General features: G+C 39.8%; 1 protein-coding gene across 3 annotated transcripts in view; it reads left to right on the top strand.

The window, feature by feature from the left end:
• The window catches only part of LOC118729008 (mitochondrial intermediate peptidase), a 181,588-nt gene that overhangs the window by 29,417 nt on the left and 130,181 nt on the right, over positions 1-21,990 (top strand). For all 3 annotated transcript variants that reach the window (XM_036456232.2, XM_036456229.2, XM_036456231.2), the window contains exons 8-10: positions 8,147-8,195; positions 12,564-12,624; positions 21,648-21,700. In XM_036456232.2, the coding sequence (XP_036312125.1) occupies positions 8,147-8,195; positions 12,564-12,624; positions 21,648-21,700 (163 nt within the window). The remainder of the gene's footprint in view (positions 1-8,146; positions 8,196-12,563; positions 12,625-21,647; positions 21,701-21,990) is intronic.

Raw genomic sequence — 21,990 nt, 5'->3', positions numbered from 1 at the left:
CTCTTTTATTAGTATAGACTAGAGGCCTGGTGCATGAAAATTCATGCACTGGAAGGGGGTCTCTCAGCCCGGCCAGTCCCCTCTCACGGTCTCAGAGCCCTCAGGAGTGGGAAGTGACCCAGCAGATTAGGAGAAGGCAACGCCCCATCACACCTCTGCTGCTGCCACTGCCGGCAGTGCAAGCTTTGGCCGACCCTGGTTACCCAAGCCCCAGGCGGCCCTGGGTGACAGGCAGCCACCATCCAAGGCTGTTCCTTGGGCCAACCCTGGATGGCTGGGGATCAGAGGGGACTGGGGACTCGGGAGGCAGGCACATTGAGTGGCCAGGCCCACGCCCAGCCTTGCGCCTGCCACCCCATTGGGGCTGAGGAAACTGGGTGCCACCATCTTGTGGCTGTGAGCACCACCATTTTTTAGTACATGGCTGTCAATTAGCATATTCCCTTATTGGCGTGGGCGTTGCAGAGTGACAGTCAATTACCAAGTTTCTAATTCGTATAGATTCTGATGTGAGCATAGGGGTGCATATATCTTGAGTTATGGCTTTTATTTTTTTCAGATGTATGCCTAGAAGTGTAATTGCTGGGACATATAATAGTTACCGTATTTTTCGGACCATAAGACGCACTTTTTTTCCCCCCAGAAGTGGGGGGGAAAAGTCCCTGCGTCTTATGGTCCAAATATAGCCTACACATATACTTAAAAAAAAAGTTTTTTTACTTGCCCGGCTCTGTGTGGTCTCTGTGTGCTTGCCCGGCTCTAAAATGGTTCTAAATGCTGCTGTTTACTTTAAAGGGTTGATTACATGTGTTTATGACTGTGATGTTGGGTTTTAATGCACATAAAATATTTTAGGACACTATTTGTTTCAGAATCTTTTTTTCTTCATTTCCCTTCTCTAAAAACTGGTGCGTCTTATGGTCCGGAGTCTCTTATGGTCCTAAAAATACGGTATATTTTTAGTTTTTTGAGGAATACACATACTATTTTCCATAGTGGTTGCACCAGTTTACATTCCCACCTTAGTGAATGAGCGTTCCCTTTTCTTCACATCCTCAACAACGCTTATTATTGGCTGTCTTTTTTATAATAACCATTGTTACATGCGTAAGGTGATATCTCATAGTGGTTTTAACTTTAATTTCCCTAATGATTAGTAATGTTGAGCATCTTTTCATTTATTTGTCTTCTTCAGAGAAATGTCTATTAAGGTCCCTAGCCCATTGTTTTATTGCATTTTTTTGTTTTTGTGATGTTGAGTTGTATGAGTTCTTTAAGTATTTTAGATATTAATTCCTTAGTGGATATATTGTTGGCAAATACCTTCTCCCATTCAGTAAGTTGCTTTTTCATCTTGTTGATGATTTCCTTCACTTTGCCAAACCTGTTTAGTTTGATATAGTCCCATTTGTTTACTTTTGCTTTTGTTGGCTTTGCCTGAGTAGATATATCTAATAAGTTATGGCTAAGGCCAATGTCAAAGAGTTTTCTGCCTATGTTTTCTTCTAGTACATTTATGGTTTCAGGTCTTACAGTTAATTCTTTAATCTATTTTGAGTTTATATTTGTATACTAGTGGCCCGGTACATGAAATTTATGCACGGGGAAAGGGGGGTAGGTTGTCCCTCAGCCTGGCCTGCCCCCTCTCCAATCTGGGACCCCTTGGGAGATGTCTGACTCCTGTCTGATGTCCAACAGTCAGACATGCCTCTCGCAATCTGGAACCACTGGCTCCTAACTGCTCACTTGCCCCACACTGCTGGCCTTCTCGCCCCAACTGCCCCCCACACCGGCTTACTTGCCCCCAACTGCCTCCCTCCCTTTCCAGCATGATAGCCCCCACCTACCCCCCATTCTTGCCTGCTCACCTCCAACTGCCCTCCCCCTGTCGGCCTGCTCTCCCTCAACTGCCCTCCCCCTACGGGCTTGATCACTCCCAGCTGCCCTCCCCTCCTGGCCTGATTGCCCCTAACTGCCTCTGCCTTTGCCCCACCACCATGGCTTTGTCTGGAAGGATGTCTGGAAGGTCTCCTGATCTAATTAGCATATTACCCTTTCGTTAGTATAGATGCATAGGTGGGGTCTGGCTTGTCTGCCTTGGAGGGAGTCTGGATCAAGGTGGGATCCCCTTGGGGGGCAGGGCCAGCTTGGGTGAGGGGCTGGGGCAGTTTGCAGTTTGGCCACACCCCCATCAGAGTGAGAGTCCCCGCCACCCGGGGCCGGCCAAGGCTCAGGTAACCAGGGCCAGCCAAAATTTGCACTGCCGGCAGTGGCAGCAGCAGAGGTGTGATGAGGGCATTGCTTTCCCCTGATCTACTGGGACGTATCCTACTCCTGAGGGCTCCCGGACTGTGGCCAGCCTGGGCAAGGGGCTGAGGGCTGTTTGGGGGTGGTTTGCAGACTGGCCAAGCCCCCAGCTTTGTCTGGAAAGTCTCCAGAAGGTCTCCCAGTCTAATTAGCATATTACTCTTTTATTAGTATATATGGTATAAGACAATGGACTACTTTTTTGGGGGAGGGCGGGAGGGTTGGCATGTATTTGTCCAATTTTCCCAACACACTAAAGAGACTGTTTTACCTTATTGTATATCTTTATCTCTTTGGTTGTTGATTAACTGACCATATATAAGTGTGATTTTACTTTTGGGCTTTTTGTTCTGTTCCATTGATCTACATGTCTGTTTTTGTTCCAGTACCATACTGATTTGATTACTGTAGCTTTGTGGTATAGTTTGAAATCATGGAGTATAATACCACTAAAGTTATTCTTTCTCAAGATTTCTTTGCTACTCAAGGACCTTTGTGGTTCCATTTTAGGATTATTTGTTCTAGTTCTGTGAAAAGTGCCATAGGTATTTTGATAGGGATTGCATTGAATCTGTAGATTGCTTTGGGAAGTATGGACATTTTAATAATATTAATATCTCTAATCAATGAGTATGGTTTATCCTTTAATTTCTTTCATCAATGTCTCTTAGTTTTTAGAGGAGGGGCCTTTAATTTTTTTTAGATAAATTTATTCCTAAGTATTTTTGCAATTATAAATTTGATTTTTAAATATTTTTTTGTGTAGTTTATTTGTCTTTAGAAAACTAATTTTTTATTCTTCAACTCTACTGAATTTATTCACTAGTTCTAATAGTTTTTTGAGGGTAATAACTTCAGAGTTTTCTATGTATAGTATAATATTCTCTGCAAATAGTGACAATTTTACTTTTTCTTTTCAATTGGATGTCTTTTATTTCTTTTTATTCTCTGATTGCTGTGGCTAGGACTTCCAATAGTAAAAGAATAAGAGTGGTGCGAGTGGGAGAAAAAACTTTCAGTGTTAGCTGTGAGTTTGTCAAATATGGCTATTATTATGTTGAGGGATTTTTTTTCTATACTAACTTTCTGGAGAGTTTTTATCATAAATGGATGTTGAATTTTGTTGAATACTTTTTCTATGTCTTTTGAGATGATCTATAATTTTATTTTTAAATTTATGTGTTGTATCACATTGATTTTCAGGCAGTGAACCATCCTTGCATCCTGGAACAAATCCCGCTTGATTGTGGTGTATAATCTTTTTAATGTATTGTTGAAAAATCAGTTTCCTCATGTTTTGTTAATATTTTGCATCTATGTTCATTGGGGATATTGGTCTGTAATTTTTTTTAATCTTTTTTTTAAATTTTATTGTTGAAAGTATTACATATGTCCTCCTTTTCCCCCCATTGATCCCACCAGCTTACCCAAGGCTTTCACCACACTATTATCTGTATTCATGGCTGTGCATATGTCCACACAGGTTCTTGGTTGATCACATCCCACTCACCCCCCCACCTTTCCCTCCACCCCGCCTACACACACTCATTCCCTCCAAGATGCTGTACTCTGTTCCATGCTTCCATGTCTCTGGATTCACTCTGTTCATCAGTTTATTTTGTTCATTACATGTCACATATGAATGAGATCATGTGATACTTGCCTTTCTCTACTGGTTCATTTCACTTAGGATAATACTTTCCAGGTCCCTTCATGTATCTCAAAGGGAAAGTGATTGCTCTTTTTTACTGCTGAATAGTATTCCATGTTATAAATTTACCATAGCTTTTTTTAATCCACTCGTCTACTGATGAACACTTGGGCTGTTTCCACATCTTAGCTATTGTAAATTGTGCTGCTATGAACGTAGTGGTGCATACATTATTTCTGATTGGTGTTTCAGGCTTCATAGGATATATTCCTAAAAGTGGGATAACTGGGTCAAATGGCAGTCCCATATTTAATTTTTTGAGGGAACTCCATACTTTTGTCCATAATGACTGTACCAGTCTGCATTCTCACCAACCATGTACTGGGGTTCCCTTTTTTTACATCCTTGCCAGCCAGCACTTGTCACTTGTTAATTTGTTGATGGCAGCCATTCTGACAGATGTGGTTTTAATTTGCATCTCCCTGATGATCAGTGATTTTGAACATTTTTTCATATGTCTCTTGGCCATCTGTATATCCAATTTGGAGAAGTGTCTTTGTCCTTTGCCCATTTTTTAATTGGATTGTTTATCTTTCTTTTGTTAAATTGTATGAATTCCTTATATATTTTAGGCATTAACCTTTTATCAGATGTATCATTGCCAAATATGTTTTCCTATAAACTGGGCTCTTTCATTTTGTTGCTGGTTTCTTTTGCTGTGCAGAAGATTTTTATTTTGATGTAATCCCATTTGTTTATTTTCTGCTTTGTTTCCTTTGCCCTACGAGATGTATTTGTAAACGTATTTCCATGAGAGATGTCTGATACTTTGCTGCCTATGTTTCTGCTACAATTTTTATGGTTTACCAACTTACATTTAAGACTTTTATCTATTTTGAGTTATTTTTGTGTATGGTGCAAGTTGGTGGTCTAGTTTCATTTTTTTTTGCATGTATCTGTCCAATTTTCCAAACACCATTTATTGAAGAGACTGTCTTGACTCCATTGTATGCTCTTGCCTCCTTTGTCAAATATTAATTGAGCATAGTGGTTTAGGTTGATTTCTGAGTTCTCTATTCTATTCCATTAGTCTATATGTGTGTTCTATGCCAGTACCAGGCAGTTTTGAGAACAGTGGCTTTGTAATACAGCTTGACATCTGGTATTGAGATCCCTCCTACTTTGTTCATCTTTCTCAGAATTGCTGTAGCTATTAGGGGTCTTTTTTTATTCCATATAAATTTTTAGAGAGTTCATTCTAGGTCTGTGAAATATGCCTTTGGTATTTTAATGGGGAGTGCATTGAATCTATAGATTGCCTTGGGTAGTATGGACATTTTGATGTTAATTCTACCAATCCAAGAACACCATATGCTCTTCTATGTATGTCTTCCTATCTCTTTTTTCAGTGTCCTGTAGTTTTCTGAGTAGAGATCTTTTACCTCCTTAGTTAAGTTTATTCCTAGGTAACTTAATTATTTTTGTGTGATGGTAAATGGGATTGTTTTCTTAGTCTCTCTTTCTGGAAGTTCACTGTTGGTATATAGAAATGCCATAGATTTCTTAGCATTAGTTTTGTATCCTGCTACATTGCCAACTTCATTTATTAAGTCTAATAAATTTTTTATGGAGTCTTTAGGGGTTTCTATGTACAGTATCATGTCATCTGCAAATAATTACACTTTTACTCCCCTCCCCTCCCCTCCCCCCCAATTTAGATGCCTTTTATTTCTTCTTCTTGTCTGGTCACTTTGGCTAGCACTTCCAGTACTATGTTGAATAGGAGTGGTGAAAGCAGGCATCCCTGTCTTGTTCCTGTTCTTAAGGGAAATGGTTTTAGTTTTTGCCCATTGAGTAAAATATTGGCTATAGGTTTGTCATTTACGGCTTTTATTATGTTGAGATATGATCCTTCTATTTCCACTTTGGTTAGCGTTTTTATCAGAAAAGGGTGTTGGGCTTTGTCAAATGCCTTTCTATATCAATTAATATGATTATGTGTTTTTTATCTCTCAATTTACTTATCTGATGTATCACGTGTATTGATTTGAGGATATTGTACCATGCTTGCTTCCTGGAATAAATCCCACTTGGCCATGGTGTATGATCTTTATAATCTAATGCTGGATTGGGTTTCCTATAATTTTGTTGACGATTTTAGTATCTATGTTCATCAAGGATATTGGCCTGTAATTTTCTTTGTAGTGTCTTTATCTGGTTTTGTTATGAGTATACTGCTGGCTTCATAAAAAGAGCTTAGGAGTGCACACTTAAATTTTTTGAATTTTCCTCTTGAATTTTTTGGAATACTCTGAGAAGGATTGGTTTTAGTTCTTCTTTGAATGTTCAGTAAAACTCCCCTGTGAAGCCATCTGTTCCAGGGCTTTTGTTTGCTTGACGCTTTTTGATTACTATTTCAATTTCATCAGTAGTTATTGGCCTATTCAGGTTTTTTATTCTTCCAGATTGAGTTTGGGGAACTTGTATTTTTCTAGGAATGTATCCAGAGGTTGCTTCTTGGTGAGCCTGGCTGGAGTTTCATCAATCTTGTTTATCCTTTCAAAGAAACAGCTCTGGGTTTCATTGATCTTTTGTATTGTTTTTTTGGTTGTTGTTTTTTTGGTCTCTATGTCAATTATTTCTGCTCTTATCTTTATTATCTCCTTCCTTCTGGATACTGTGGGCTTTTCTTGTTGCTCTCTTTCTAATTCATTAAGTTGCAAGGTTAGATAATTTATTACCATTTTTTTTCTTGTATTTTTTTGAGATAGTCTTATAGAACTATGAACCTCTCTCTGAAAATTGCTTTCATTGTGTCCCATAGATTTTGGATTGTTGTGTTTTCATTGTCATTTATTTCCAGGATGCTTTTTATTTCTTCTTTGATCTCTTTGTAACCCAGTCATTGTTTAATAGCATGCTATTTAGCCTCCAAGTGTTTCATTTTTTTTTCATTGATTTTATTGTAGTTAATTTCTATTTTATGCCGCTATGATGTAAAACAATGTTTGTTGTGGTTTCTATCCTCTTGAATTTGAAGAGACTTTGTCTGTGTCCTAATATGTAATCTATATTTGAAAATGTCCCATGCACACTGGAGAAGAATATATATTCTGTGGCTTTGGGGTGAAGTATTCTGAAGATGTTAATTAAGTCCATCTGATCTAGTGAGTCATTTAGGATTGCTTTTTCTTTGCAAACTATAAAGTACATATAAAATCCCTATACACATAAATGAATGACAAAAAGTGCTAAATTAAAAAATACACATGATTACCTTCCTGTCATGGGGAATAATGGTAATTACACTATACAATATTAGAGGCTCAGTGTATGGGTGGGGTCCAGCTGGCTCACCCTGATCAGAGCTGATGATGCCAGACCAGTGGGGAGAAGGGGACTCTGGAGGTTGGCCAGCCAGCCCCACCCCTGATCAGGATTGTGGTGGGTGATCAAGCATGGGGCTGGGGGGGGGGGGGGGGGGGGCAGGGACTGCAGGCTTTTGGCCAGCTGGCCCTGCCCCCTGGTTGAACTCTCAGTTGAACTTCTGATGGAAGGGACAATTTGCATATTAGCCTTTTATTATATAAGATGTCTTTATTAGCTTGTAAAACAAAGATTTACTGCTGAAGTATTTTAAGTATTTTTTAAAATTCTAACAGAACTTTAAATTTTAATGTTCTAATTTTGCTATATATTCTTTTTGTATTGAATTTGAATAGAATATTTTGCAGCTTTATATAAAAAATAAATACCCTGAAAAACATTGATTTTTAAAATTAATTTCAGTGCATCATACTTCTAAATTTTTATCAGCATCAGTTTAGCTGTGTCTTTGTTTGTTAACAAATAAAAAATAGACATATCTAAGTAACTATTTTTTCTTATATATGAATAGATAGAAACACTAAAATTTTAATTTTTTTTTTTTTTTTTTTTTTTTTTTAGCTTCCTATTAACTCTCCATTTGGGGTATAATCTAAGGCTTTGGATTATTACTGGGCCAGTTGAACTTGTTTTACTAATAAAGAGATTATAATTATCTAGAAATACTTATTATATGCCTATAATATGTTGCAATTCTGCTTCTCCTTTGAAAATAACCACTTTAAGGTATAGTAGTGTATAATAATAACACATTGTAATTTTAACAGATATGCTCATTTATATTTTATTTTTATTTTTTAGAAACTGTCATGGAGTTCCTTGAGAAACTATCTGACAAACTTTCAGAAAGGTTTGTTTTTATTCTACTCTTTAGAATATATGTTATTTTTTGTGTGTGTGTGTGTGTTTAAAAACTTGATTTGTGAAAAATTAATAAGTGACCTATTAAGAATTTAAGTATTGGAATATTGGGTCAGATCTGTGGACTATTGAGTAGGAGGTTAAATGAACTATGAGAATACTTTGAAAGCACATAGTTGTCTTCCTAAGATGATAACCTTGAAAACTTAGACCATCCCCTTTGATTAATTATTTGTCTTTAGGAAATCTTTGATATGTAACTTATAAAATGTCCAGCCCTGCTGGTTTTGCTGAGTGGATAGAGCTGAAGGGTCCCAGGTTTGATTCTGGTCAAGGGAAGGTACCTCCATTGCAAGGTCCTCCCCGGCCCATCGCTATTTCTCTCTGTCTTTCCCCCTCTCCACTATTTTAAAAAAATCAATGGGAAAATATCCTCAGGTGAAGATTAAAAAACAAAAAAAAAATTCCAAATGTTTTTGAAACTTTATATTTTAGTTTTATCATCAATTTTATGAGAAATTTAAAAATAGTATTTTTCTTCCTTTGGCTTAAATATTGGCAGCAGATGTGGTAAATTGATCTGTATTTTGATTTTTGTGTATTTAAGAATGCTCTGCTTCACATTTGAAATTTCAAGCTGAAGTGTTTTTCTCTCAACTATGAGTCCCTTTGTTATATTCTTGCCTTTCCTTTTTCCCAATGCCCAGTTTCTTTGATCATGCCACTTGTCCTTCTAGTGCTTTGTTGAGGGCAAAATTCCAATAGGTGTCATATATTTAGGAAGAGACAGATCAGGTTTGTAAAAGAGAGTCATGTTCCAGAAAAAGTCAAGAACCTTATGATTCCACTCATATGTAGGATATAAAACTGAAAACAACAAATAAACAAATGACAGATAAAAATTCATAGACACAGACAACAATATGGTGGTTATGGAGGGAAAGGGGAATGTAGTAAAGGGTAAAGGAGGTCAAATATATGGTGAAGGATGGATATTTGATTTTGGGTAGCAGCAAACACACAATACAATATAAAGATGACATATCGAATTGTACACTTGAAACACTGACCACCAGGGGCCAGATGCTCTGACCAGTAGGTTGGCTTGCTGTTGGGGTCCAGCTGATTAGGACTGAGAAGGAAGGGCTGGACATGCCCTGGAATCCTCCCACAGTTCCTCCCCAGCTGGCCAACCTCCTGTGTCCCTCTCTGGCCCTGATCATGCACCAGTGGGTCCCTCCGCCTGGCCTGTGCCCTCTTTCAATCTGGGACCCCTCAAGGGATGTTGCAGAGCTGGTTTCAGCCTGATCCTGCAGGCCAGACTGAGGGACCCCACTCATGCATATAAATTTATGCATCAGGCCTCTTGTAAATTTAGTAAAGAGGAAAGAGGGTAATGTTCTCTCATTTCTTTCTTATAATGCTGTCTAAAATTTTATTTGCCACCCTAAGTGGTTTAGCTCAGTGGCTAGAGCTTCAGCCTGCAGATTAAAGGGTCCCATATTTGACTCTAGTCAAGGGCACATGCCCAGTTGCAGACTTAATCCCCAGTAAAGGGCATGCAGGAGGCGCCAATCAATGATTCTCTCTAATTATTGATGTTTCTATCTCTCTCTCTCTCTCTCTCTTCTCTGAAATCAATAAAAATATATTTTAAAAATAAAATAAAATTTTATTTGCCTTTTTGACTGTATCAATACATTAAATTTTAGCTTAAATATCCGTTTTCTATTATAAATTCATATCTTAAAACCCAATCCTCTCTAATTTGGATAATACAGTGGTGCCTCGCATAAAGAACGCCTCGCACAGCGAACGCTGCACACAACGAACTTCATTTCATGATTCATACAATGAACTTCGTTTCACACAACGAAGTCGCCCGAGCTTCCACGACCGCTTTGCCCGAGCTTCCACGACTGCTTCGCCCGAGCTTCCACGATCGCTGCCGATGTATTGCATCCTTCCGCGCAGGCACTGCAGGCAGTCGTTAGTCACTGCGCTTAACTTAAGCACGTATTGCGGCAATCGTTCTTCATTACGAATTAAATCAGGCACGTATCACGGCAGTCGTCCTTTTAAGTTAAACTCAATATTTTTTTTATATCATGGCTTCTAAAAAAAGCAGGAAGGTGATTTCTGTTGAAATGAAACAGGAAATAATTAGAAGGAGTGAATGTGGGGTAAAACAGTGTGACCTCGTCAAAGAGTTTGGCCTCAGCAAGACCACCATTTTCACCATTTTGACAAATAAGGATGCAATCAAATCAGCCAAAGTAGCCAAAGGAGTATCAAAACTATTTCATGAAAAACATGAAGTGGTGAAGGACATCATCACAGTGGCCCAAAGGTTGGAATTAGAGGTAGAGGAAGAGGATGTAGAGGAGCTTATTGAGGAACACAAAGAAGAGCTGACAACTGAAGAGCTCCAAGCACTTCTGGTCCAGCAACAGGACAATGCTCAAAGGGAAGCGTCATCTGATAACGAGGAGCAACAATCAAACAATCAACCAATCCCAACTGCTGACATCAAGAACATCCTGGTCAAATGGAAAGCAGTTCAGGAGTTTACCAATGCCCACTATCCGGATTCAGCTGAAGCAAACAGGATCAACGATCTTTACTCCGATACTTTTGTCCGTTATTTCCGGCAGATGTTGGAGAAAAGAGAAAAACAAACGACTTTGGACAGGTTTTTCATGAAACCATCGGCCAAAAAGCAGAAAATGGATGAAGATGTGCAAGATTCCGTAGACTCTACTTAGTCTGTCTTAAAATTAAAAAAATGTGTGGTTTTTTAAAAAAAAAATTATGTTTTTAGATGTATCTAAATAAAAATAATAACAAAAAATTTATCTTTTTTATGTCATCTTAGCATATTTTATGCTACAGAACGAATTATTTTTTTTAACATGTATTGTTATGGGAAAACACCTTTCACATAACGAACTTTTCGCATAACAAGCTTGCTCCTGGAACGAATTAAGTTCGTTGTGTGAGGCACCACTGTATTTATAAATTCTAAACTTTTCTTTTAACCCAGTGAACTACAATACTATGGCTTTGATACAATGAAGACAAAGAGTTAATTGAGAATTTATTCTACTTTGCTTTGTTGGATAAGTATTAGTATTCTTTCCCCACTAATATGTAGTTTAGATTATATTTTGAGCAAACATCCTCAGAGTTTTAGTTATATATAGGGATTAATTCTAACAGAAACTTCATATTCTACAGATATTAAGCATGTATTTGATTATTGTCCAGCTAGTGTTTTTCTGTAGAGGAAAAATTATAAGTAGTAATCTTAAATATAATCTTAAATTAATCTATTATAGAAAGTAATATTAGTTTCTCGCCTTTTTAAGATATAACAAAAAAAGTAGAGATTTAAAATTTACGGAATAATATTTTTTATGTTTCTATTATATTGCTAATTTTTCCAAGTTTTAATACTTTTAAGACATGTATCGGTTGGGCCCAACTGGCAGGGTTCAGCGGTTGAACATCAACTTACAAACCTGGAGGTCAGGGCTTGATTCCCGGTAAGGGCACATGTCTGGGTTGTGGACTCCATCCCCAATAGGGGGGTGCAGGAGGCAGCCGATTAGCAGTCGATCAGTGATTCTCTCCCATCGTTGATATTTCTTTCTCCAGCTCTCTCTCTATATATTGTTTTAAATAGACATGTATATTTCAGGATGCTTTTTTAACATAGAAATTGCCAATTGCCATCATTTATTAATCTATATAATAAAAGCCCAAGCGACCATTATGGCAGAAAGACAAGAATGACTAGCTGCTATGTTGCGTACTGACCACCAGGGGGCAGATGTTCAATGCAGGAGCTGCTCCCTGGTGATCAGTACACTCACACAGGGGGAGTGCCGTTCAGCCAGAAGCCAGGATCATGGCTGGTGAATGCAGCGGTGGTGGTGGGAGCCTCTCCTGCATCCACGGTAGCACTAAGGAGCACCAAGCAGGTGGACAGTAAGGAGCAAGGGGTCCAGGACTGTAAGAGGGATGTCTGTCTGCTGGCTTAGACCCAATCCCCGGGAGTGGGCCTAAACCGGCAGGCAGACATCCCCCTAGGGGTCCCAGACGGTCAGAGAATGCGAGGCGGGCTGAGGGACCCCCTCCACCCTCACTCCCACCCCAGTACAGGATTTCATGCAGCAGGCCTCTGGTGGATATATATTGCTTTCTCTTCTAACACATGTAATACTTGTTTGTTTATATTTGTACCACAAATTACTTCCGTTTTATTTTGAATATTGGAATGTAACATAAGCACACTAGTTTTTTTGTTACATACTGAAATTTTATTCTAATAATTAATGTCAAACCTGTTTTACAGAACTCTGAAAGATTTTGAGATTATACAAGGAATGAAAATGAAACTAAATCCTCAAAATTCTGTAAGTAACTTTACTGAAACATTTTTATTACAACATAAACTGTCTATCCACTGAGGTCATTATCTTTGAGTCTATAACTGTATTGTGATATGCTAAAGGTATATGTTGTTTTGTTTCTGATCCTTGGTTTTGGTGAATAAAGGCATTGAAATATTTGATTCATATGTCTGAGTATGACATTTCCAGGAAAATCTAGTATATCTTTGTTGGTTAGTTGACATAATATATATGTGCACACATATACACGCATATACACTGAGTGGCCAGATTATTATAATCTCTGAACACATAATAATCTGGCCACTCAGTGTATATCCTATAAAATAAAAGGCTAATATGCAAATTGTACCCTCGATCAGGAGTTCGACCAGCAGGCAGGCCAGCCAACCATCATGTCCCCTTCCTTGGCCAGGCTGGCTGGACCCCACCCATGCACGAATTCATGCACCGGGCCTCTAATAATATCTAATAAAAGAGTAATATGCAAATTGAGCATCACTCCAACACACAAGATAGCTACATCCATGTGATCAAAGATGGCTGCCCCCATTTGGACACAAGATGGCCACCACAAGATGCCTGCAGGTGATGGCATTTCTGGGCAATCAGGCCATTAGGGGAGGACAGTTAGGGTTGACAAGGTCAGCAGAGTTGGGCATTTGGGAAAGTACAGGCCTGCAGGGGAGGGCAGTTAGGGGCTACCAGGCTGGCAGGGAAGGGCAGTTAGAGGTAACCAGGCCAGCAGGGGAGGGCATTTAAGGGCAATCAGGCCAGCAGGGGAGCAGTTAGGCGTCAATCAGGCTGGTAGGGGCGTGGTCGGGGTGATCAGGCTGGCAGACAGAAGTTATGTGCAATCAAGCAGGCAGGAAGGTGAGTGGTTGGTAGCCAGCAATCCTGGATTGTGAGAGGTGTGACCCAGATTGGAGAGGGTGCAGGTTGGGCTAAAGGACACACACCACGCCCCTTTACCCCATGCACGATATTTATGCACTGGGCCTCATACATACACACACACACACACACACACACACACACACGCACACACACACACACACACACACACACTGAGTGGCCAGATTATTATGTGTTCAGAGATCATAATGATCTGTCCACTCAGTGTATTTGTATATTAACACGTGTATGTTAATATACACTTATGCAACGGCTTCCTCCATTCTATAGAAAGTTGGCTTCTCTGTTTGAAGCAGCCTTAAAGGAGCCTCAGTATGTGCTTGATCTGGCAAGTGACAGTTTTAACCATCAGTGATAGATAATGTTGCAGTTTACTTGTTTGCTAATTTGTGGAACTCAAATTAATATGAATGACAAAGTATACCCATTCTAAAAATATTTGTGATTTTTTTTTTTCAATGCCAAGATCAAAAGATCGCATGATGTTACAAACTAACATGTCCTTATGGTGAGAATGCTGCCCAAGTAATCTGGGTGCCCTGAGAGTGATAGAATTCCAGGTATTAGGATCCTGCTTCCTTTATATTTTGAGGTTGCTACAGGATTACTGGGTTGTCTGTGCCATTGTTCTGTCAGTGTTTTTGTAACAGCTTCCCAGATGTAGCCACTCAGAAAGAGATGAATGCTATTAAATTCACCTATTTTTAGAGTAGCATATCAATTTCTTAATTTATGGTTGGAGCTGTATCTAGCAAAATAACAGTTATCTGATTACCCACAACTGCCATCACCTGCAGGCATCTTGTGGTGGCCAAGTCCAGTTAAGAAACCAGATCATGGCCGAAACCGGTTTGGCTCAGTGGATAGAGCGTCGGTCTGCGGACTGAAAGGTCCCAGGTTTGATTCCGGTCAAGGGCATGTACCCTGGTTGCTGGCACATCCCCAGTAGGGGGTATGTAGGAGGCAGCTTGTTGATGTTTCTCTCTCATCGATGTTTCTAGCTCTCTATCCCTCTCCCTTCCTCTCTAAAAAAATCAATAAAATATATTTTAAGAAAAGAAAAGAAACCAGATAATGAGTCAGAATATAGAAACAAAAAAAATAAAATTTGTTGCCAAAAGCTAATTTATTAAAAGCTAATATGACTTTAAACTATTCTTCCTAAACTTTTGTTTTTTTAATGTGTTTTTATTGATTTCAGAGAGGGAGAGAGAGAAAGAAACATAAATGATGAGATAGAATTATTGATCAGCTGCCTCCTGCACATCCTCTACTGGAAATGAAGCCCATAACCCAGGCATGTGCCCTGACCGGGAATTGAACCCTGACCTCCTGGTTCTTAAGTTGACACTCAACCACTGAACCACACTGGCTAGGCTCTGATAAGTGAGTCAACAATCTGATGTTTATATAGTTGTTGATGAAGATTATTTGGCAGGCATTTATTTATTAAATGCCCATCTTCTCACAAAGAATGTGTTTTGGTGAATGGTTCCGCTATTCACTCTCTTCCCCAAGCTGGAACAAGGACTTACTTTAGACCTGTGGTTCTCAAAGTGTGTTTTCTGGACCAGAAGCAGTAGCATCACCTGGGAACTTGTTAGAAATATAAATTCTCCAGCCCCATCTGAAGCTCATTGAGTCTTAAGTCCCACAGTCTTGTGTTTCAACAAGCCCTCCACATGACTTTCCCCAACCCTTTATAATCAGTTATCAAGTCCTATAGATTATACCTTCTTGAGAACTCCATGTTCCCTACTCTTCAGGCTCATTGCTACAGTCCATATTACTACTTCTCACCCATACTGTTGCCAAACTGGTTTTCTATCCTTTTGTCTGGCCCCTGTCAAAACCATCCTGGATTCTGAGTGCCTAGCAATGTGCCTAGCCCAGTGTTAGACATAGAGTAGATACTCAGCACCTATCTAAAATTTAATTAATTAATTAATCGCCACCGGAGGGATTTTTCTAAAAAGCAAATCTGATCTTGTCACTGTCTTATTTAACATTTTTCTGTCACTCCATGTAATTCTTCCTGTTTCTTAGCTTTTTCCTATCAAGCTTTTGGTGATTTTGACCCTACCTGCTTCTCTAGCCTTATTTTCTGCTGTACTTCTCAGCCAAGTTAGTGCCCTTTGTTCTCTACGAATATCTGGATGGTGCTTTTGCACTCTTCACTTACTTTAGCTTTGCTTTTCCTTGTTCTTTAATTCTTTTGTCCTTTAATTTTAACTGACATTTATGTGCGAGCAATTATGATAGTTAGCTTCCAATAATTCATAAATACCATAAACATGGATGCCTTTCCCCCTTTCTCAGCTGGATTAAGTGATTCTATTCTTCCAAACTCAACTTACCTCCAAATATTTCCTGATTCTATTGTGCTTTAAATATCTTTCTCTTAGGTTCTGTGTCATAAGGTACAACATCACAGATAGGCTATACCATTTGTTTCAATGCTCTCAGATTGTTGACTCACTTATCTTTCTACTACCTGCAACATCATTGGCCTCTTGGCATGAGTCATGTACTTTTTTTTTGTATCATTACAGTCTGCACTCTATACTGTAGATAGTAAATAATCATCTGTTGGAGGAAATATGTGCCAGGAACTGAACACTCAGGAACTAGAAAAATAGAATAAACCTGCAAGTATCTTACATTGGTATACATTCATGATAGACATATAATTATGGAATATGAGAAAGAATATCTTATTGTTCAAGGAGATAATATCTAAAGTGAAATTTGAAGGATAATGGTAATAAGGATAGAAGCTAACATTTACACAGTTCTTACTCAATGCCAGGTGTTCTGTTTAATGGTTTAAGTGCATTAAGCAATCCTGTTTGGGAGGTGCTGTTGACTCAGTCACCAAATAGCTATTGGGTGAATACTGAGTATCAGGTGGTGTTCAGGGTGCCACCAGGATATAATAGGGGGAAATGCAAACAAGTTCCTTGCCCTCATGAAGCTTAGGGGAAGAAATCACAATAAACATATGAAAAAATAAACATGTGCTGTGCCATATGGAGATATAAAGGCTATAAATATGACATTGAAAAAATAAATTAAGGAAGATACAAATGAGTGGAAGCATATACCATGTTCATGGATTGGAAGAATTAACATCATTAAAACAGCTATACTACCCAAAGCAATCTATAGAGACAATGCAATTCCTATTAAAATACCAATGGTATATTTCACAGACCTAGAATGAAAAATTCCAGAAATTTATATAGACCAAATAAAAACCCTGAATAGTCACGGCAATCTTGAAGGAAAGAACAAGGTTGGAGGTATCAAAATATCAGATATCAAACTACTACAAGGCCATTGTAATCAGAATATCCTGGTACTAACAAAAGAACTGGCATATAGATCAATGGGACAAAACAGAGACCTCAGAAACCAACTCAAGCCATAATGCTCAATTAATATTTGACAAAGGAGGCAATAGCATATGATGGAGTAAAGACAGTCTCTTCAATAAATGGTGTTGGAAAAATTGGACTGATACATGCAAAAAAATGAAATTAGACTATCTACTTACATTATACATAAGAATAAATTCAATATGGATAAAATATTTAAATGCAAAACACAAAACCTTAAAAATCCTTGAAGAAAACATAAGCAGTAGAATCTCAAGATATCTCTCACAGCACTGTTTTTGCCTATAGGTTTCTGAGGGCTAGGGAAAATCAGGAAAAGATATGCAAATGGGACTCCATCAAGCTAAAAAGCTTCTGCAAAGAAAAGAAACCATCAACAAAATGAAAAGAGAGCCCACTGTATGGGAGAACATATTTGCCCAGGATACATCTGTTAAGGAATTAACTTGCAAAGTATATAAAGAATTTACACAATTCAACAACAGGAAGACAATCCAATAAAAAATAAAATGGGCATAGGACCTGAATAAATATTTCTCCAAAGAGGATATACAGATGGCCAATAGACATGAAAAAATGCTCAAGGTGACTAATCATAAGAGAGATGCAAATTTAAGCTACAATGCATCCTGGCTAGTTTTCTCAGTGATGAGAGCATTGATTGGTACATGGATGGAAGGGTCACGGGTTTAATTCCCTGTCAAGAGAATGTACTTCAGCTGCAGGCTCGATCCCTGTCCCAGACAGGATATGTGTGATAAGCAGCCAGTCAATGTCCTTTCTCTTTCTCTCTTCCCCTTCTCCCCCCTCCCTCCCTCTATCTTACCCACCTTCCCTTCCACTCTTTTTTTCAAGATTGAAAAAAAAAAAAAAAAAAAAAAGTCCTTGGGTGAGGATTAAAAAACAAAACAAAAAAAACTAAAATGAATTATCACCTTACCCTGACAGAATGGTTACCATCAATAAATCAACTAACAGCAAGGGCTGGCAAGAATTTGAAGAAAAGGAAATCCTAGTGCACTGTTAGTAGGAATGCAGATTGGTGCAGCCACTGTGGAAAACAGTAGGAATTTCCTCAAAAAATTAAATGTAACTTCCTTTTGACACAGTCATCCCACTTCTGGGAATATATCTTAAGGATCTTGAAACACCAATCAGAAAGAATATATGCATTTCTATGTCCATAGCAGCCTTATATACAATAGCCAAGATCTGGAAATTGCCTAAGTGCCCATCAGCAGATGAATAGATAAAAAAGTTGTGGTACATTTACACAATAAAACACTATGCAGCTATAAAAAAAGAAAGAACTCTTATCCTTTGTGACAGCATCAGTGGACCTGAAGAGTATTATGCTAGGGGAAATAAGCCATTCATAGGAAGACATATGCCATATAATTGAACTAATATGTAAAATTTAATGAAAAAAAATAAACATATGAACAAAATGGTACCAGCCCCTTGGATACATGAAACAGATAGGTGGGTGCCAGAGGAAAAGGATGTGGGGGGAGGGGGGACTGATAAGTAAGGTGAAGATATTAGCTAAAGAACATATATCCATGCCCCAGAGACATGGGCAATAGTGCGGTGAAGGCCAAGGGAGAGGGAGAGGGGTATGATTGAAGAACCAGCAGGTGCAGAGGTCTGAGGCAGGAAGCTGCCCTCTGTGATCAGGGAACCATGGGGAGGCCAGCGCAGCCATAGTAGACTGGCAAAGGGAGGGAAAGGGAGAGATATCTACAGTGTCAACATTAAAATTTTTTATTCCTATCTATAATAAAAGAGTAATATGCAGATTAACTGTACTTCTGCTATACCTACAAGCCACATCCACCAGCCAATTAGGAACGAGTATGCAAATTAACCCAACCAAGATGGCTGTGGCCACAGAGAGAGCAGGAGGCCTGGGTTTCCCCTGAAATGGAGGAAGCCAAGCTTTCTGCCTGCCCTGGCCTCTGCTTAAGGCTACAAAGTTGCAATTATAGAAGATAAATAAATCCCAACAAAAATGGCAGCAGCCACAGAGCTGGAGAGAGCAGGAGGCTTGAGTTGCCCTCTGGCAATGGAGGAGCCAAGTTTCTGCAGCCCTGGCCTGCCTTGGCCTCTGCTCAAGTTCTGAATTACAATAGATAAATAAATCGCAACAAAAGTGGCTATGGCCACAGAGCAAGCAGGAGGTTTGGCTCTGCTAGAGGCTACAAAGTTTCAATTATAGAAGATAAATCCAGACACCAGGGCCTCCACTTAGGTTGCTGAGGGCATGGCTGGTCTGCAAACCACCCCAGGCCCCTCTCCCAGGCCGCCCCGCACCCCAAAGGTACCCCCACCTTGATCCAGGACACCCTTCAGGACACACCAGCCAGCCCCCACCCTTCGACCAGGCCTCTATCGTATCTAATAAAAGAGTGATATGCAAATTGACTATCATTCCAACACACAAGATGGCTGCCCCCATGTGGTCAAAGATCCTGTCCCCATGTGGACACAAGATGGCCACCACAAGATGGTCAGCAGGGGAGGACAGGTGGAAGGGACCAAGTCTGCAAGGGAGGGCAGTTGTGGGTGATCAGGCCAGCATGGGAGGGTAGGTGAGAGGGACCAGGCCTGCAAGAGAGGGCAGTTGGGGGCTATCAAGCCTGCGTGGGAGGGTAGTTAGGGGTGATCAGGCCTGCAGGGGAGGGCAGTTAGGGGCAAACAGGCTGGTAGGGGAGCAGTTAAGCATCAATCAGACTGGCAAGGATGTGGATAGGGGTGATCAGGCTGTCAGGCAGGCGACCAGTTGGGAGCCAGCAGACCTGGATTGTGAGAGGGATGTCTGACTGCCTGCCTGACAGTCAATGTCAGATGCTACCTGAATCGGCCCTAAACAGGCAGTCGGACATCTTTTGAGGGGTCCCAGATTGGAGAGGGACATCCCCCTCCCCTGTGCACAAATTTTGTGCACCAGGTCTCTAGTAAAAATATAAAATGAATAAAGGCTTTAGGCCAAATAATGCAGAGAAAAGGGGACAGAGGTGGCTATTTTATACATATTGGTCAGTTAAGTGGGCTTGAGCAGAAACTTGGAAGATGTGAGGAGTATGCCATGGAAACAGTACAGAGAAGGCCATTTTAAGAGAGAGAACCAGCAGGTGCAGAGGTCTGAGGCAAGAAGCTGCCCTCTGTGATCAGGGAACCATGGGGAGGCCAGTGCAGCCATAGTAGACTGAGAGAGGGGGCAATTCAGAGGAAGTGGGTTCAGGGTACTGTCTGGAAGAGATCAAGTCATGTAGGAGGAGAACAAGAAAGAGTCAGTGAGCAGAAATAAATTTTCCAAGTCTTAAAACTAGTGTGGATCAAAGACTAGAACTCAAGCAGTCTGACTTCACCGCCTTGTCTCTGAAACACTCTTTTTGTCACCTGTATAGTTTGTGGGGAGGATGATCCTTTAGGTATCCGAGTTTATCTTAACTCATTGTTCTGTACCAGTTGTCAAAAACAGTATTATTATAGCATTTCTCTAAGGCATATTTTCTTAGCTAAGATTAGAGTTAATTCTGCTTTAGTTACATTTTATTTATTTAATTATTATTATTTTTAAATATATTTTATTGATTTTTTACCTAGAGGAAGGGAGTGAGATAGAGAACAAGAAACATCGATGAGAGAGAAACTTCGACCAGCTGCCTCCTGCACACCCCGCATCGGGGTTGTGCCCGCAACCAATGTACATGCCCTTGACCAAAATTGAACCTGGGACCTTTCAGTCTGCAGACCGATGCTCTATCCACTGAGCCAGACTGGTTTCAGCTACATTTTAAATTATTGCTTTCATTTTGGGGATCCACTCTAAGCTTCTTGCTTAGGTTGAGAAAGAACGTAATCTTATCTTTAATACACTGATCTTACCTCCATTATGTTTTATGGATTATATTTTGGGAAAGGTTTCAACATGGTTGATTTAATCAATTAATGTTGACTTTTATTAGTTTACTAGAGGTCCGGTACATGAAAATTTATGCACTGGATAGGGGTTTGTCAGCCCAGCCTACCCCCTCTCACAGTCCAGAAGCCCTCAGGGGCGGGAGGCAACTCAGCGATCAAAGGAAGGCGACGCCCCATCACACCTTTGCTGCTGCCAGTGCCGGCAGCACACATCTCAGCCAGCCCTGGTTACCTGAGGCTTGGGTGACCCTGGGAGTCTGGACAGAAGCCATCCGAGGCTTGCCTGCGCCTCAGGCCAGCCCTGAGCGGCTGGGGGATTGAGGGGATTGGGAGACTCAAAAAGCAGGTTCGCAGAGTGGCCTGCCCCTGCCACCCCAGCAGTGCAGAGGGGACTTGGTGCTGCCATCTTGTGGCTGTAGGTGCCCCCATCTTTGAGGGCGGGTAGTCAGTTAGCACATTACCTCCTTATTGGCTATGGGTGCCTCCATCTTTGCAATTGCATGAGGGTCATTTAGCATATTTCCTCTTTATTAGATAGGATATTTTAAAATGATATTTATTACATTTTCCCCAAATTCTGGGATTATGCCTTACCTCTAAGTCTCACTCATTGATTATAGGAAAGTTAAAATAAAGAGGCTGGTATTTCCTGCCAAGTCATGAATTTTTAGGGTTTTATAGAACTGTTTGATATAATAACTGGTTTATATTTTATAAACTAGGTAAATTATTGATAAACGTTGTGAAATAGTCGATAGCTTTCATAACTGAATTTTTTCATTGTAGGAATTAATGCCTTGGGATCCCCCCTACTACAGTGGTGTGATTCGTGCAGAAAGGTAAGTTTTTTGAGAAGGAAGAAAAAAATTAGTATTTATTGAGCACTTTGCACGTTAATTATGCAGCCTCTTTCCTCGCTCAGTTGCCCACATTACAAACTTCTGTTTTCTCCAGTCCCTTTGCTGGCATGATCAGCATCTGCCCACATTTTTTAATTTGATTACAAAAGATATGCTCTCAATACCATGCTTTACTGCTTCCCCACAAGCCTATTCTATAGCTTATGTCATTTCCTGTTAATGACTTTAAAATATTTCCCCATAATGTCTAGAATCTTGCCCTTCTCCTG

Source organism: Pipistrellus kuhlii, unplaced genomic scaffold (genome assembly GCF_014108245.1).
Source record: "Pipistrellus kuhlii isolate mPipKuh1 unplaced genomic scaffold, mPipKuh1.p scaffold_m20_p_3, whole genome shotgun sequence".
Classification (NCBI taxonomy): Eukaryota; Metazoa; Chordata; class Mammalia; order Chiroptera; family Vespertilionidae; genus Pipistrellus; species Pipistrellus kuhlii.
The sequence above is the reverse complement of the archived record's forward strand: the minus strand, read 5'-3'. Positions and strand labels throughout refer to the sequence as shown.